The 17,078-nt window shown below is 37.4% G+C and overlaps 1 protein-coding gene across 8 annotated transcripts in view; it reads left to right on the forward strand.

Annotated features, from left to right (window-relative positions):
- The window catches only part of MSRA (methionine sulfoxide reductase A), a 426,874-nt gene that overhangs the window by 198,488 nt on the left and 211,308 nt on the right, over positions 1-17,078 (forward strand). For 5 of the 8 annotated variants that reach the window (XM_004766048.3, XM_004766051.3, XM_004766049.3 and 2 more), the window contains one exon: positions 13,724-13,843. The exons of 2 other annotated variants lie outside the window; for them this stretch is intronic. In XM_004766048.3, the coding sequence (XP_004766105.1) occupies positions 13,724-13,843 (120 nt within the window). Of the gene's footprint in view, positions 1-12,298; positions 12,456-13,723; positions 13,844-17,078 lie in introns of all 8 variants that reach the window. One more of the 8 variants, XM_004766055.3, reaches the window with a different exon arrangement.

A 17,078-nucleotide genomic window follows, 5' to 3' on the forward strand; every position in this document is an offset into this window, starting at 1 on the left:
ACCCCAAATCGCTAAAGAAATGCTGAAAAACAAAAATAAAACTGGGAGCATCACGTTACCTGATTTCAAGCTTTACTACAAAGCTGTGATCACCAAGACAGCATGGTACTGGCATAAAAACAGACCAGTGGAACAGAGTAGAGAGCCCAGATATGGACCCTCAACTCTATGGTCAAATAATCTTCAACAAAACAGGAAAAAATATACAGTGGAAAAAAAGACAGTCTCTTCAATAAATGGTGCTGGGAAAATTGGACAGCTACATGTAGAAGAATGAAACTCGACCATTCTCTTACACCGTACACAAAGATAAACTCAAAATGGATAAAAGACCTCAACGTGAGACAGGAATCCATCAGAATCCTAGAGGAGAACATAAGCAATAATATCTTCAATATCAGCCACAGCAACTTCTTTCAAGATATGTCTTTAAAGGCAAAGGAAACAAAAGCCAAAATAAACTTTTGAGACTTCATCAAAATCAAAAGCTTCTGCACAGCAAAGGAAACAGTCAATAAAACAAAGAGGCAACCCATGGAATGGGAGAAGATATTTGCAAATGATATCCTGATATCCAGGATCTATAAAGAACTCCTCAAACTCAACACACACAAAACAGATAATCATATCAAAAAATGGGCAGAAGATATGAACAGACACTTCTCCAATGAAGACATACAAATGGCTGTCAGACACATTAAAAAATGTTCATCATCGCTAGCCATCAGGGAGATTCAAATTAAAACCACATTGAGATATCACCTTATAACAGTTAGAATGGCCAAAATTAGCAAGACAGGAAACAACATGTGTTGGAGGGAATGTGGATAAAGGGGAACCCTCTTACACTGTTGGAGGGAATGCAAGTTGGTGCAGCCACTTTGGAGAACAGTGTGGAGATTCCTCAAGAAATTAAAAATAGAGCTTCCCTATTACCCTGCAATTGCACTACTGGGTATTTACCCCAAAGATACAGATGTAGTGAAAAGAAGGGCCATCTGTACCCCAATGTTTATAGCAGCAATGGCCACGGTCGCCAAACTGTGGAAAGAACCAAGATGCCCTTCAATGGATGAATGGATAAGGAAGATGTGGTCCATATACACTGTGGAGTATTATGCCTCCATCAGAAAGGATGAATACCCAACTTTTGTAGCAACATGGACGGGACTGGAAGAGATTATGCTGAGTGATATAAGTCAAGCAGAGAGAGTCAGTTATCATATGGTTTCACTTATTTGTGGAGCATAACAAATAACATGGACGACAAGGGGAGTTAGAGAGGAGAAGGGAGTTGGGGGAAATTGGAAGGGGAGGTGAACCATGAGAGACTATGGACTCTGAAAAACAATCTGAGGGATTTGAAGTGGCAGGGGGTGGGAGGTTGGGGGAACGAGGTGGTGGGTATTAGAGAAGGCATGGATTGCATGGAGCACTGGGTGTGGTGCAAAAACAATGAATACTGTTATGCTGAAAATAAATAAATAACAATAAATAAATTTTTTTTAAAAAAGGAAAAGATAGGGAAATTTAGCCAAAATTAAAGTTTAAAACATGCATATGAAAATAAGCATTGTAAATGAAGGTAAAAGGCACATCTAACCCAAGATGGTATCTGCAAACAAAACTGACCAAGAAAATTAGTGCTCAGTATATATAAAAACTCCAGCAAATCCGGGGGAAAAATATAACAGCCTAAGAGAAAAGTGGACAAAATGTATAAAAGAGCAAATATGAATGTCCAACATGAAAATATGTCAAGTTTACTGGTTAATTACCCAAGTATATGTTAAAACCACAATGAAATACGATTTTTAAACCCATCTGGTTGGCAAATATTTATATCACTTCTAACACCAAATGTTTGCAAGTCTGTGGCCCAACAGAGATCTCCTTTACTGCTTGTGGGTTGGTTCTGCATGGCAAGCTTTTTGCCTGTTTGCCCCTGGGCACAAGGAACCCAGAGTACCTAGAAAACAGCTACAGCCTATAATTCAGTGGATTCTTGCTATGACTCCTGATGAAAGTTTACAGTTTTGGGGACCAGGATGTCTAACTCTGCAGAGCCAAGAGTTGTGGAGACAGGAGTACAATGTCCCCCAGTGGTTATTGGGAGTGATAGTAAGTAGAGCCAATTCTGTTTTCACACTTTGTTTTTCTAATCATGCATTCATCTTTTGGGGGACATCATGTCCCAATATCTTTGGGGTCTTTTATTCAGCACATACTCAGATTTCTGAAGGATAGTACCTGGTGTTTCAGCTTCATGTCTGGGATGTTCCAGTGCCCTATCAAGATAGCAGCTTCTGGGTGGTATGGTATATCATGAGGTAGATGGAGTCCATCCATGGATTTGTTGCTGCATCTTCTATACTGTAAACCTGGTTCTTTGTTCTGATGCAGTGTTATATGAGACAGTAGCTGGCTGAGATTATGAAGGCAGAGAAAGTGAAACCCATATTAGGAATATGTGTCTGTTATTGTGAGAACAAACCACTAGCTCTTTCAGTGTTGGAAAGAGCCCAGTGTTTCCCCCTTGCCAGCTAGTGTTTGGTTGGTCCCCTTGAGAAATGGTACCATATAACATGCTTGGAGACTCTCTGTTGTTGGCAGGTTGGACATTGGTGGTAGCAGTAATAGGTAAGATTTGGTAAGTGGAAGTCCATTGTTGTGCCCACGTGTGCCCTCCATCTTTGTCACAATGGCCACTTCGTTCCTGTACAAATGATGTCCCCATCATGCCGGGACTGGATCCTGGCCAGTGAAACAGGCTGACTGATCTCCACCAGCCAGGTCATTTTTTCAGCTTTGTATTTAGTGTTTGTTTCTTATTGGATGCTCTGCGCCTGGCATTAATAGTAATGTATGGTACAAATACCTTCGTACTGCATACTTGCTCCTATATGTGCATCTACATACCTTTACCTTAGATTTCCTTATTTGCAGTCTTTCAAGATTTGTTTTTTTTTTTTTTTTTGGTCTTTTAAAAAAATTTTTTTTGTTTGGTTTTTGTTTGTTTGTTTCTGCATTCTCACTAGCCAGCTAAATCATTTGCTCCTGCCTATGAATTTACATATGTTCTAAACTTGAGCTACTTTTCCTTACACACGAATTAGGTAACTGGTGCACTTCTTAAAGGTCATGAGTTGGGAAGATTTTCCTTTACCATCATGTCATGTTTTATGGCCACTCCTCAGGGAGATCACAGTGTAACTACTATGCCTTGTTGATTTGCATCAGTACACAATAGCCCAACCATCCATAACCAAAAATCCAGTCTTTTTCTTGTTCTTCAGCTGCTTGTATAGAATCCCCATTCAGTCATAGATGTGAACTGAGGGAGTGGTGTTGGTGTAATCCTAGTAGATGCTATAGAGGTCTGGCAATCTATTAATACAGCTTATGCCCTGTGGTCCTGCTCGTGTATAATTCCAGGTGTATAACTTCTATCTTATGATGGATTATTGCTGCACTCTTTTGACCTTATGATTTGGTAGGTCTGACAGTACTTCGATTTTGATGGGCAATTTCAGTCACATGGTTTCTTGGTGTCCCATGGCTGGACTTTCTCAGCAAGCATCACTAGTACCCAGGTCACGTTGTTGAAATACCTTTCCTCATTTAAAGAAATCAGGCTTCTTAGAGAAATGGCTGATTCCAGGTATGATGTAGGAAATAGTTAAGATGAGCCTGGAACATCCTGTCATACCAGATAACAAAGAAGTAAGAGGAGACTATGAAGGATGTTTCAAAGGAACTCAGGAAGCAATTTGAAGAGGCTCTTTCTGGCCAAAGATATGTCAAGTGGAGTTTACATGAGAGGAGTGATTGGAATGGTGAAACATATCGTTTGTTTAAAAAAAACGAGTTTATAATGCTGTTTTAAAAACAAATTGGTCAACCTTGGAGTGGGCAAATTCATCATCTTAAAGACTGCTAAGTAAATAGATATAATAAAATATTTATTTTCCCTTTCTTTTATGAACTGAACCACTGAGTAACAAAAAGTAGTTGAGAAGAAGCTTCTTATTATTAAGACTTTTTCAACTAATAAATGTAAAAGAAGTGATAGAATTAGAAGATCACCATTTTGCAACTCTCAGGGAATTAGCATATCTAAGCATTAAGTATCAATGGTTACTAATATCACAAAATAAGAGGCAACTAGATATTAGGTGCTTTATGATCAAAGAACAAGAAACCAGTCTGTAGAGACTGGAAAAATGGTGTACTCCTTTAAATGCCGACACTGATGCAAGGCTCTGTGAATTAAGAAAAATCATGCAAATATGACACCACCAGAGGAAACTACTAAATCTTTCACTGCAAATGGAGATCTATAATTTGCCTGACAAAGAATCAAAATAATCATCATAAAGAAATTAGATGGAATGCAAGAGAACATAGATAGGAAACTAAATGAATTCAGGAAAACAATACAGGAACAAAATGAGAAGTTTAATAAAGAAATAAAGCCATTAAAAAGACCTAACCAGAAATCCTGGTGAAGAATACAGTGACAGAACTGGAAAATTCAGTAGAGAGCTTCAGTAATAGATTTATTCATGAAGAAGAAAGAATCAGCAAACTCAAAGATCATTTGGAATTAGCCAACTAGAGGAACAAAAAGGAAAAAGAGTGAAGAAAGCCTATGTGAATTATGGGATGCACTCAAGTGAATGACAGTTGTATCATGGAGGTCTCAGAATAAGAGATGGAGAAAAGGCCAGAAAGAATATTTAAAGAAATAATTGCTGAAAACTTCCCAAATCTTGGGAAAGACATGGACATTCATGTACAGGAAACTCAAAAGGGTGCAAGCAGGATCAACCCAAGGAAGATTACTCTGAGACACATTATAATTAAAATGTTAAAATTCAAAGACAAGGAGAGAATTTTGAAAGCAGCAAGAGAAAAATGACTCATTATGTACAAGGGAGGCCCCATTAGGTTATCAGTGGATTTTTCTGCAGACCAATATGCAGTGGGGTGATATATTCAAAGTGCTGAAAGAGAAAAGAACCGTCAACCAAGAATACCATACCAAACAATACTGTCCTTCAGAAATGAAGAAAAAATAAAGGTATTTCCAAACAAACAAAAGCTAAGGGAGTTCACTACTATTAGATTTGTCTTGCAAGAAATGCTAAAGGGAATTCTGTAAATGAAATGAAGGGATGCTAAATAACAACATGAAAACATATGAAATTATAAAACTGACTGATAAAGGTAAATATGTAGTCAAATGCAGAATCTAATACTGTAATGGAGGTATGCAAATTACTTTACCTCTAGTATATAAGTTAAAAAATAATGAGAATATAACTATAATAGTTTATTAACAGGTACACAATATAAAAACTGTGAGATCAATAAAGAGTGCATAAAAGGTCAGGGAAGGAGAAATAAAGTACAGAGTGTTTGAATGTGATATAAAGTAAGTTATTATCATAGGAAACTAATATGCAAAATTATATGACAACAAATTAGATAACAGAAGAAATGCATAAATTCCTAGAAACATATAGGCTATCAAGACTGAATCATGAAGAAATAGAAAACCTGAACAAATCTATGGGACTAAGGAGGTTGAGGCAATAATGAAAAATCTTCCAACAGAAAAAGCCCAGGACCATATGGCTTCACTGGTGAATTTTATCAAACATTCAAGAAGACTTAATGCTGATCCTTCTCAAATTCTTCTGAAAAACTGAAGAGGAAGGAATGCTCCAAAACTCATTTTATGAGGACAGCATTACTCTGATACTGAAGCCAGATAAGGATGCTACAAGAAAACTACAGGCTCACTTCCTTGATGAATATAAGTGCAAAAATTCTCAACAAGATATTAGCAAGCCAAAACTCAAAAACACATTAAAAGGCTTATGCCCTATTATCAAGTGGGATTTATCCCTGGGATGCAAAAATGGGTCACCATATATAAAATAATAAATGTGATACATTTATGGGTACATTAATGAAGGTTAAAAATCATATGACTCAAAGATGCAGAAAAATTTCTTGCCAAAATTCAATGCCCTTTCATGGCAAATGCTCTCAACAAATTTAAGAAGATAACAGAGGGAACATACCTCAACATAATAAAGGCTGTATATGACAGACTCACAGCTAGCATCATAATGGTGAAAAAGCTGAAAACTTTTCTGCTCAGATCAGAAACAAGACCAGGGTGCTCACTCTCAAAAGCCCTATTTAACACAGTGTTGGAAGTTTTAGCCAGAATAATTAGGCAAGAAAAAGAAATAAAAGACATCCTATCAGAAAGGAAGAAGTAAAATTTTCTCTGTCTGAAGATAGCATTACCTTATGTGGAAAAAACTCTAAAAACTTCACCAGAAAAACAAAATAAGAAAACTGTTAGAACTTCTCAATGAATTCAGTAAAATGTCAGAATACAAAATCAACATCCTAAATTCAGTTGCATTTCTATCCACTAACTCTGAAATATCTGAAAGAGAAGTGAAGAAAATAATCCCATTCACAATGACATCAAAACCAATAAAATAGTTAGGAATAAATTTACCTGAGGAAGTGGAGTAATCTGTGCACCAAAAACTATAAGATATTTATGAAAGAAATTGATGAAGGCAAAAAGAAATGGAAAGATACTCCATGTTCACAAATTGGAAGAATTGATATTTTAAAAAAAAGAATATTGTTAAGATGTCCATATTCCCCAGAGCCATCTATAGATTTATTTTTTCCCCTTTTTAAAAAAAAATTAATTTTTAAAATTAACATATAATGCATTATTATCCCAGGGGTACAGGTCTGTGAATCTCCAGGTTTTCACACTTCACAGCACTCACCATAGCACATACCTTCCCCAATGTCCATACCATCTATAGATTTAATGCAATCCCATATCAAACCTAATATCAAAATTCCAGTGGTATTTTTCACAGAAATAGGAAAACAATACAAAACATTTATATGGAACTACAAAAAAATAGCTAAAGCAATTCTAAGAAAGAAGAAGAAAGCTCTAAGCATCACACTTTATGATTTCAAATTATACTACAAAGCTATGGTAACCAAAATGATAGAGTACGGCCATAAAAACAGACACATAGACCAATGGAATATTATAGAGAGCCCAGAAATAAACTCGACATACATAGTTAACTAATAATAATTGAGCCAAGAATACTCAATGGGGAAAAGATAGTCTTTTAGATAGATGTTGAGAAAAGTGGATATTTGCATAAAGACGAATGAAACTGGACCCTTATGCCACTCACAGAAAAGAACTTGAAATGGATTGAGACTTGAGCATGAAACCTAAAATCATAAAACTGTTGGAAGGAAACAGAGAAAAAGCTCCTTGACATTGGTGTTAACAGTGATATTTTGGCTATGACACAAACAACACAAGCAACAAAAACAAAATAAAATTTGTGGGATTACATCAAAATAAGAAGCCTTTGCAGCAACAGAAACAATCAGCAGAATGAAGAGGCAATGGAATAGAGAAAATATTTGCAAACCATATATCAGATACAGTCTTCCGCTCTACCAGCTGAGCTATTGAAAGATGCGCACCATATATCAGATAAAGGGTTCATATCCAAAATATATTAAGGAGCTCCTACAACTCCAAACCAAAAAACAACAACAACAACAACAACAACAAAAACAAAACAAAAAAACGCCAAATAATTTGATTGAGAATAAAGACATTTTTCCTAAGAAGGCATACAAATGGCCAACAGGTATATGAAAAAACAGTCAACATCATTAATTACCAGGGAAATGCAAATCAAAAGTACAGTTAGGTATTTCCTCATACCTGTTGAAATGACTGTTACCAAAAAGACAAAGAGGTCACGGGTGTTGGCTGGGATGTGGAGGAAAGGGAACCCCAGTGTGCTGTTGATAGGAGTGTGAAGTGGCACAGCCATTATAGAAAATAGTGTGGAGGTTTTTCAAAAATCCTGGATATATATCTAAAGGAAATGAAATCACTATCTTTTTTTTTTTTAATCTCACTTTTTTTTTTTTTAAGATTTTATTTATTTATTTGAGAGAGAGAGACAGTGAGAGAGAGCATGAGCGAGGAGAAGGTCAGAGGGAGAAGCAGACTCCCCATGCAGCTGGGAGCCCGATGCGGGACTCGATCCAGGGACTCCAGGATCATGACCTGAGCCGAAGGCAGTCGTCCAACCAACTGAGCCACCCAGGCGTCCCTGAAATCACTATCTTGGAGAGATGTTTACACCCCCATGTTCATTCCAGCATTATTCATAGTAACCAAGACATGGGAAATAACCTTAGTGTTCTTTTACAGATTAGTTAAGGAAGCTGTGATCTATATACAGTGGCATACTATTTGGCCACAAAAAAAAATAAGGAAATCCCGTTATTTGTAACAACAGGGATAGACCTTGAGGGCATTATGCTAAGTGAAATAGGTCAGACTGAGAAAGACAAATGCCATATGATCTAACATATTGGGATCTTAAAGATAAAAAAAGCCAAATTTATAGAAAGGAGAGTAGAGTGGTGGTTTCTGGGGGTTGGGGAGGTGGGAGTAATGGGTTGATGTTGGTCAAAGGGTACAAACTTCTGGTTATAAGATGAATAAGTTCTGGGGATCTAATATTCATTATGATTACTATAGTTAATAATATCGTATACTTGAAAGTTGCTAATCTTAAATGTTCTTATTACAGAAAATAAATTGAAATTATGTGAAGTGATGGATGTGTTAACTAAACTTATTGTTGTAATTTGTGTTATATTTATGTATATATATATGTATTTATATATGCCAAATTATGTTGTATACCTTAAACTTACACAATGTCATAGGTCAATTATATCTCAATAAAACTGGGAAAAAATTTTAAAATTTACATAAAAAAGAACATAGTTTCACCTATAGTTTTGCCAAAGGGTGAAATCTGACTCCGTTCAAGGTTCTGGATCCAGCAGATTTGCAGGAAATACCGAGGATAGAGGAACAAGTTGAATTGTGCCATGAGCGTGCCATTGGCAAAATCTACATTGTGGGAAGCTCTGCAGGTCAGTGGGTCTTGTTTTCTTCAGCGGATGAATCAGAAAAGAGAATGGAGAGGGAACCTGTTGATGAAAAGAGCTTAAGGCTAAATCAAATTTTTTAAAAATGAGCACAACCACAGAATAGTATCAAGACGGACACCTTGAATGATAAACATATGAAGAAACAGAAGAAAGTGATTACTGTAAAGGTCAGAGAGTAGTTCCTTTTAGGGGAGGAAGGGAGTTGTGTTTGGGGTATGATACAAGGAGGGAATTCTGAAGGAGATGGAAAACTTGCAGTTCTTGATCTGGCTGGTAGTTATAAGGATGTTTGCCTAATAATAATGCTTTGAGGTATGCATCTGTTCTGTGTGGCTTTTCTGTACCTGTGTTTTACTTTATAATAAACAGTTAAAAATATAAAATATTAATTAATTTAAGTTTTTTAGAGGGAGAGTATGTTCAAGCTGGTGAGGGGACAGAGGGAGAGGGAGAGAGAGAATCCCAAGCCGGCTCCACACCCTGCTTGATCTCATGACCCTGAGATCTCATGACCATGAGATCATTACCTGAGCCAAAATCAAGAGTCGGACAGTCAACCAACTGAGCCTCCCAGGTGTCCCCCAAAATATGAAATATCTTAAAAATAATAATGCATACTGTATCATATATGTATGTATATATATGATATTTATGTTTTTTACTAGATTATTGTAAGTTCTGAGAAATTCTGTCATAAACTTGGTTTTTTGTTGTTGTTGTTTAAGCGCACACACACACACACACACACATATACACACACACTCTCAAAATCAAATAATAGAATGCTTAGGTTATACTGGAAACCACTAGATGAAACATCTGATTGCTTCAAGGAGTTTTATTCCTATAACAACACTTATTCCAAGTTAAGTACCTCTCCAGATATTTTGACATTGATTACACACCAGGTCCCCAAGGCATTATTTCAGCCACACATGACCCCCTCCCAGAAGCCTATGCCCAGCTAGAATGGGGTCATCCTCCGTCTAACAGGGGGGTCTTGATCTCTATTAAACATCAAAAGGGGATTAAATAGCTTGCAGCAAATATTTTGTTTGGTCTGGCCAAGATCCATATTAAGTGTCATTAACTCTATATAGCATGAGGATATAGTGAAGATAAAAAGTCTAGGGCCATCAGGGTAAGACTGTAGACAATGGTCAGGTTAGGCTGGCTGCTAAAATGGCCCATCATGAACCTTGTGCATAGAATGCTGAAAGTTTTAAGTACCCTTTGGTACCATCAATGTTAGCCATTGTGCAGGAAAGAAGTATTTTATTTTATTATTTTATTTTATTTTTTTTAAGATTTTATTTATTTGTCAGAGAGAGATAACATGCACAAGCAGGGAGAGTGACAGGCAGAGGGAGAAGCATGCTTCCTGCTGAGCAAGGAGCCTGATGCAGGACTTGATCCCAGAACCCTGGTATCATGACCTGAGCTGAAGGCAGCCACCTAACTGACTGAGCCACCCAGGCATCCCCAGGAGTATTTTATTGAGTGAACCTCACAGAATTCTGAGCTTCAGGGGCTGGAGTGCTTTCAGCTTATCACACTGCACAACTCCTGAGTGTGTTTGTGGCCTTTTATGCTTAGTAATGCTGCCCACCACACTTTTTACTTATATCCTTCTCCAGGTATTTGCTGTCATCATTCTTATAGCGATTCATTTTACATGTCAACTTGACATGACTGAGGGGTGCCCAGATAGCCATTTCCGGTTGTGTCTGTGAGGACGTTTTGGGAAGAGATCAGCATTTGAATTGGTAGATTGAGGAAAGAAGATCACACTTACCAATGTGGGGGCGGGAATCCTCCAGTCTGTCAGGGGTCCAGATGGAATAAAATGCCAGAAGAAGGGTGAATTTACTCTTTCTTTGAGCTGGGACATCCATCTTCTCCTGGCCTGGTACATCAGTGCTGTTGGACGAGGACTTACGTTACTGGCTCCCCTCATTCTCAGGCCCTTGAGTTTGGCCCAGGCTCATAGTACCAGCTTTCCTGGGTCTCTGGCTTACAGACTGTACATCATGGACTTCTCAGCCTTTACAACAACAGCAACTTATCCTATTGGTCTGGATTCTCTGGAAAACCTTGACTGATACAATTCCCTGATCCTAGAAATGCAACCCAGTAAAATTAATAGCGAATTCTTGTTCCAGAGATCTGAGGATAACCCATTTTTATAAATACTCAGTAAATATTTATCTATATTCACTAGCAGCAAACAACTCACTTGTAAATGGGAAGAATGGTATCTTGCAGTTCTAATTCAAACAATTCATATGGTTATGTTTTTCTTTGAATTTTTTTGAAAAAGTATATATATTTCATTTTTAAAGTAATATGAATCTATTACAGAAACACTTGAAAAATGAAAAAAATCCTGTATTCTCAGCACTATAAAACAGTCATGGTTATAATTTTGTATATTTTCTTCTCATCTATTTCAGTATAGGTATTTTTTTCATAGTTATAATAAGAGCATGCACATACTTGTGTTTTTTTCTTTTAAATTTAGCTTTAGTTAATTATGATATAATCATATACATATTTCCATGTTGCTTTGTTATCACAACAGTAATTTTTTTTACTACATGGATTTTGTCAGATGGCTCTTATTTTTAACTGTTAATCTATTTTTGGTCAATTTATTTCCCCTCACATTTAAGCAAATAAATTTTTGTATAATGTATAGCGTTATGCACATGGCATCTTGGTTAATACTGTTCTGAATTTTAGACTATTAACAAGTGTCAAGAATTTCAGTAAACTTCCATCTAATCTTTCTTTCAGTTCTGTCATCGAGTCTAACAAATCCAGTGATTGTGGAAGTAGGAGGCATATATTAATTTGCCAACTGTTGTTCTTCCCAAGCTCTTAATTATATATGACTTACTAAAGCTGTATAAAACTCGAGCAAGGCAGTAATCTTGCTTATATCTAGAAGTCGGTCATAGAGTAGCAGTTGTGGACAGTTTAGGAACTCATAGTAGGAAGTTGAGGGTTCTTTATTTGGATCCCAGGGAGATGTAATGCTACTTTTCTTAAGCGTGTAAGTATGGGCATTCTTGGGAGCTAGGTCTTGGTTTTCACTGTATGTTCAGAAGAATTCAATAACTACTGATATGAGCACAATGTTTGTTCGTTGAATGGAATGCTATTTTTGTGAGTTCCTTCGTGTGTTTGTTATTGTCATCTCTTTCTCTGCCTTCCCCCTTCTCTGTTTCCTCAGTCATTATATTTAGTAATAGAACTCACCCTTCGACGAGCAGTGATTTATCACGCGCAAGTTTATATGGACAGACATCTTTGAAGAAACTCAACATATTATGCAAAATTGTTAATTGAGAACTGCATCAATCTGTGTTGATTTGGGGAAGTTTTCCCATGTAAGTCAGTAAGTTAGTGTTATTTTCTGTGTCGGAATTTTTTTTTTTTTTTAAGCATGACTGGGGCGGGTGCCTGGGTGGCTCAGTCATTGAGCGTCTGCCTTCGGCTTGGGTCACGGTCCCTGGATCCTGGGATCGAGCCCCGTGTCAGCCTCCCCACTCAGTGGGAAGCCTGCTTCTCTCTCTCCCACTCCCCCTGCTTGTGTTCCCTCTCTTTGTAGGATAAATAAATATCTTTAAAAAAATGACCACGATGCTGATCATTAAATAAATTTATGCTATCAATAGCAGTTATTATGTTTTAGCAAGTTCATAATGAATTAAGTGTTGAAATCATTTATCAAATGCAATTATCTTTTTACTATGTTATTTGGAAAGGTATACTTTACTAACTTCATTAAAACTTGAGGCTTTCTAAGTTTTTGCACAATTAAGCAAAGAGACATTCTATGCAAATAGCCTCAAATAAAATTATTTTTAGATGTTAAAAATTCTTCTAAATTAGTTAATTGTTTTTTTTCTTCTTTATTTCGAACATGTTTATATTAAATTTCAGTATAGTTGACACACAATGTTACATTAGTCTTAGGTGTACAACTTAGTGGTTCAACAAGTTTATGCATTATGCTATGTTCACCGTAAGTGCAGCTACCATCTGTTCAGATACAATGCTATTACAGTATCACTGACTATATTCCTTATGCTGTGCCATTTACTCCTGTGACTTATTCATTCCATATCTGGAAGCCTGTATCTCTTACTCCCTTTCACCTATTTTGCCCATTCCCCAACCTCTCCTCCCTCACCCACCACCCTGGGCAACCATCAGTTTTCTGTATTTGTAGATCTGATTCTGCTTTTTGTTCCTTGTTCATTTCTTGTTACTAGTTTTTTTTTTTTAATTTCACTTATGAGTGAAATCATATTGTGTTAGTATTTCTGAGTCTGATTTATTTCCCTTAGTATAATACCCTCCAGATACATTCATTTTGTCTCAAATGGCATGATCTCATCCTTTTTTGTGGTTGCATGATATTCCAGTGTATGTGTGCATGTGCATTTGTGTGTCTGTGTGTGTATATAAGACATTTCCTTATCCATCATCTACTGATGGACACTTAGGTTGCCACCATGAAACTGTCTTTCTTTAAAGGATAAAATCTTAGTTATTTTTGATTACCAAAGACATGAATAACATATCTGCTTCTAATATGCAGTAGTTCTCCATTTTTGACAATGGACTAAACAGTGTCTTGTGTTTTTCTTAGGAATGGGCTGTTTCTGGGGAGCTGAGAGGAAATTCTGGACCATGAAAGGAATATATTCAACTCAAGTTGGTTACGCAGGAGGCTACACCACCAATCCTACTTATAAAGAAGTCTGTTCAGGTAGGAAGAATTTGCTCCAACTTCTGTTATAATGAGCAAGAAAGGGTTTGTCTCTGCTGGCAGGTGACAGAATATTTAAAATGCAAGTATAATTTTTTGTGTTTCCTCAGTCTTTTCTTTCCCATTTCTATAAATATACTTGTTGATCTCTCACTTTATATTTTTGTTTTATTTTCTAAGGTTTATTTATTTTAGAGAAAGAGTGTGCATGTACAAGCGGCGGGGGGGGGGGGCAAAGGGAGAGGGAGAGAATCTCAAGCAGATTGCCTGCTGAGACACAGACCCTGATGTGGATCTTGATTTCAGGTCTGAGCCAAAACCAAGAGTCAGACACTCAACCCACTGAGCCACCCAGGTGCCCCTCTCACTTTATATTTTTAGAAGATAATAGATTTCCTATGGAATGTACCATTCAGCTTTTGTTGCAAAATAATCACTTGCAAAACTTAATTCTAAAGCAATCACCTATTAGCTTATGATTATGTAGGTCAGCAATTTGGGTGGCTCTCATTTTGGTGGTTCTTTTGCTGGTCTCATCTGGGCTCACACATGTGACTCCAGTCAACTAGTAGGCTGCTTGGGGACTAGTTGGTCTAGGATGGCTTCACTCACAGGTCTGCATTTGGTGCCGGCTATCGTTCTTTGCTGGCTGGGGTAGGGGGAATGATGGACCGTGTCTTCAAAACACTGGCCTGGGCAAATTCACGTGGTGGTGGGTGCAGAGATCCCAAGAGCAGCAAGAGAGGATAAGCCCCATTCTGCTAGCACTTTGCAAGTTTCTGTTTATATCACATTTGATAGGGTCCCACTGGCCAAAGCAAGTCACATCGTCTAGCCCAGAGTCAATGCGGAGGGATCCCCCAAAGGCAGGCATACAGAGGGGTGTGAAGACTGCAGTAGTCTACCATATGGGAAAAACATCACACACTCTAATTGTTTTTCTCTAGGGAAGACATTCAAATTTGATTTATAATGAAGGGATTGGCAAACTGGTTTGCAGGCTAAATTCTGCCCACTGCCAGGTTATGTAAATAAAGTTTTATAGAAACCCAGCCACACCCATTTGTTTATATATTATCTGTGAAGGTTTCCATGGCACAATGGCACAGTTGAGTGGGTATAACAGAGATGGTATGCCCTGCAAAACCTAAAAAATTTATGAGTTAGCCCTTTACAGAAAAATATTTGGCTACCAGGAGAGGCAGATGCCCGCATGGCAAATTCTAGCTCAGATACCAGACAACTGTTCCGAATCTGGTTTTTGTTCTAGCCTTCAAGGATTTCCTTTATTTCTCTGCCAGCTCACATAGCACTTAAAACACAGTTTTTTTCTCTTTAAAATTTCTTTTTCATTTTTCAAATAAGAATGGTATATATTGAAGGTGTATGACATGATGTTTTGATATATAGAGTGAAATGATTACTAATAGTCAAGCTAATTAAATTACCCATCTCCTCACATACTTTTATTTTTGTGGAAAGAGCGCCTGTGATCTACTCTCTTAGCAGATTTCAAGTGAAACAATACAGTACTACCATCACCGTGCTGTACATTAGCTCTCTAGAACTAATTCATCCTCCAAAACAGATACTCTGTACCCTTTGACCAACATTTCCCTGCTTTGTTCTACTCCTGCCCTTGGTAACCACCATTCTACTCTCTGCTTCTAGGAGTATGATTTTTTTTTCAGATTCTACATATAAGTAAGGACATGCAATATACATAGTATACATTTTTTCTGTGTTTGGATTAATTTCATGTAGAATAATTTTTTCCAGCTTCACCCACATTGTTGCAAGTGGCAGAATTGTCTTCATGTGTAGGACTGAATAATATTGTATTATATATACATATCACAATAGCTTTATCCATTCTTCTGCCAGTGGACACTTTGTTTGCTTCCAGGCCATCGCTATTGTGGATAATGCTGAGGTGGACCTCAGCATTATGGGATCGTAGTTTTGTCTTTGAGTGACTGATTCCATTTCATTAGGATGTATACCCAGAAGAGAGATTGCCAGATCATAGGATAGTTTTATTTTTAATGGAGGAACACCCAGACTGTAAAACACATTTAAAAAAATATTTCATTCAGGGACGCCTGGGTGGCTCAGTGGGTTGGGCAGCTGCCTTCAGCTCAGGTCATGATCCCAGCGTCCTGAGATCGAGTCCCACATCGGGCTCCTTGCTCGGCAGGGAGCCTGCTTCTCCCTCTGCCTCTTCCTGCCATTCTGTCTGCCTGTGCTCGCTCTCTCTCCTCCTCTCTCTCTGATAAATAAATAAAATCTTTAAAAAAAAATTTCATTCACTATCTTGAATTCTTTCTTTTTTTTTCCGATTTATTTATTTTAGAGAGAGAGCATGCCAAGGAGCATGAGTAAGGAGGGGCAGAGGGAGAGGGAAAGAGAATCTCGAGCAGACTCCCTGCTGAGCATGGAGTCCAGTGCAGAGCTTGATCTCACGGCCCTGAGATCATGACCTGAGCCAAAATCAAGAGTTGGATGTTTAACTGACTGAGCTACCCAGGCACCCCTCTTAGGAGTTCTTCACAGGGAGGGTTTATTATCTAGATACATAGTCCACCACGGTGACAAAAATGGGATTTTAAAAATACACAAATCGTTTTATTTTTAAAAATAGTTTTATTTTTAAAAATGAAAGGTTGAATTGGTGTTACTTGTGGAAGGCCCTCTCAGCTCCCTGAGGGTACAGTGAATGCAGCTGGGGGAGGAGTTGGGAGTATGGGCATTTGTACAATAAGGAGCATGTTGGTTTGTTTGCTACAATATGAATTCTGATTGTGAAATGAAATTTGAGCTGTGCAATATTGAAAGTATCACAAAAACATATATACTCTTGTTTTCCTTGCCTTACAGAAGAACTGAAATATACTCATTGGTGTTGAGAATGTGGAATATAGAACAAATACTTTAATGGTTAATCTGAGGTTTTTCTTTGCATCTGTTTCGGCATTAAACAAATACTTATGCAGAGTTATAAATAGATGCACATGAACCCTGGAGATTGCCCAGGTGTATCCTCTTAAGTCTCAGGAATGGAAATGAATAGATTCCTTCCCATAATTGCAGACATGACTTAATAGCCTAAGAGAAAAGGTTGCTAAGAAAACCTCCAAATATCTACTGCTTGTACTATTATTCTCCACCAGCAAAATGTTAATAATCAATTAGAATACTTGGTTGCTTGTTTGTTAAGACTTTTTCCGATTCAACT

The sequence above is a fragment of the Mustela putorius genome, unplaced genomic scaffold (assembly GCF_011764305.1).
Source record: "Mustela putorius furo isolate JIRA1106 unplaced genomic scaffold, ASM1176430v1.1 tig00000242_pilon_pilon_pilon, whole genome shotgun sequence".
Classification (NCBI taxonomy): domain Eukaryota; kingdom Metazoa; phylum Chordata; class Mammalia; order Carnivora; family Mustelidae; genus Mustela; species Mustela putorius.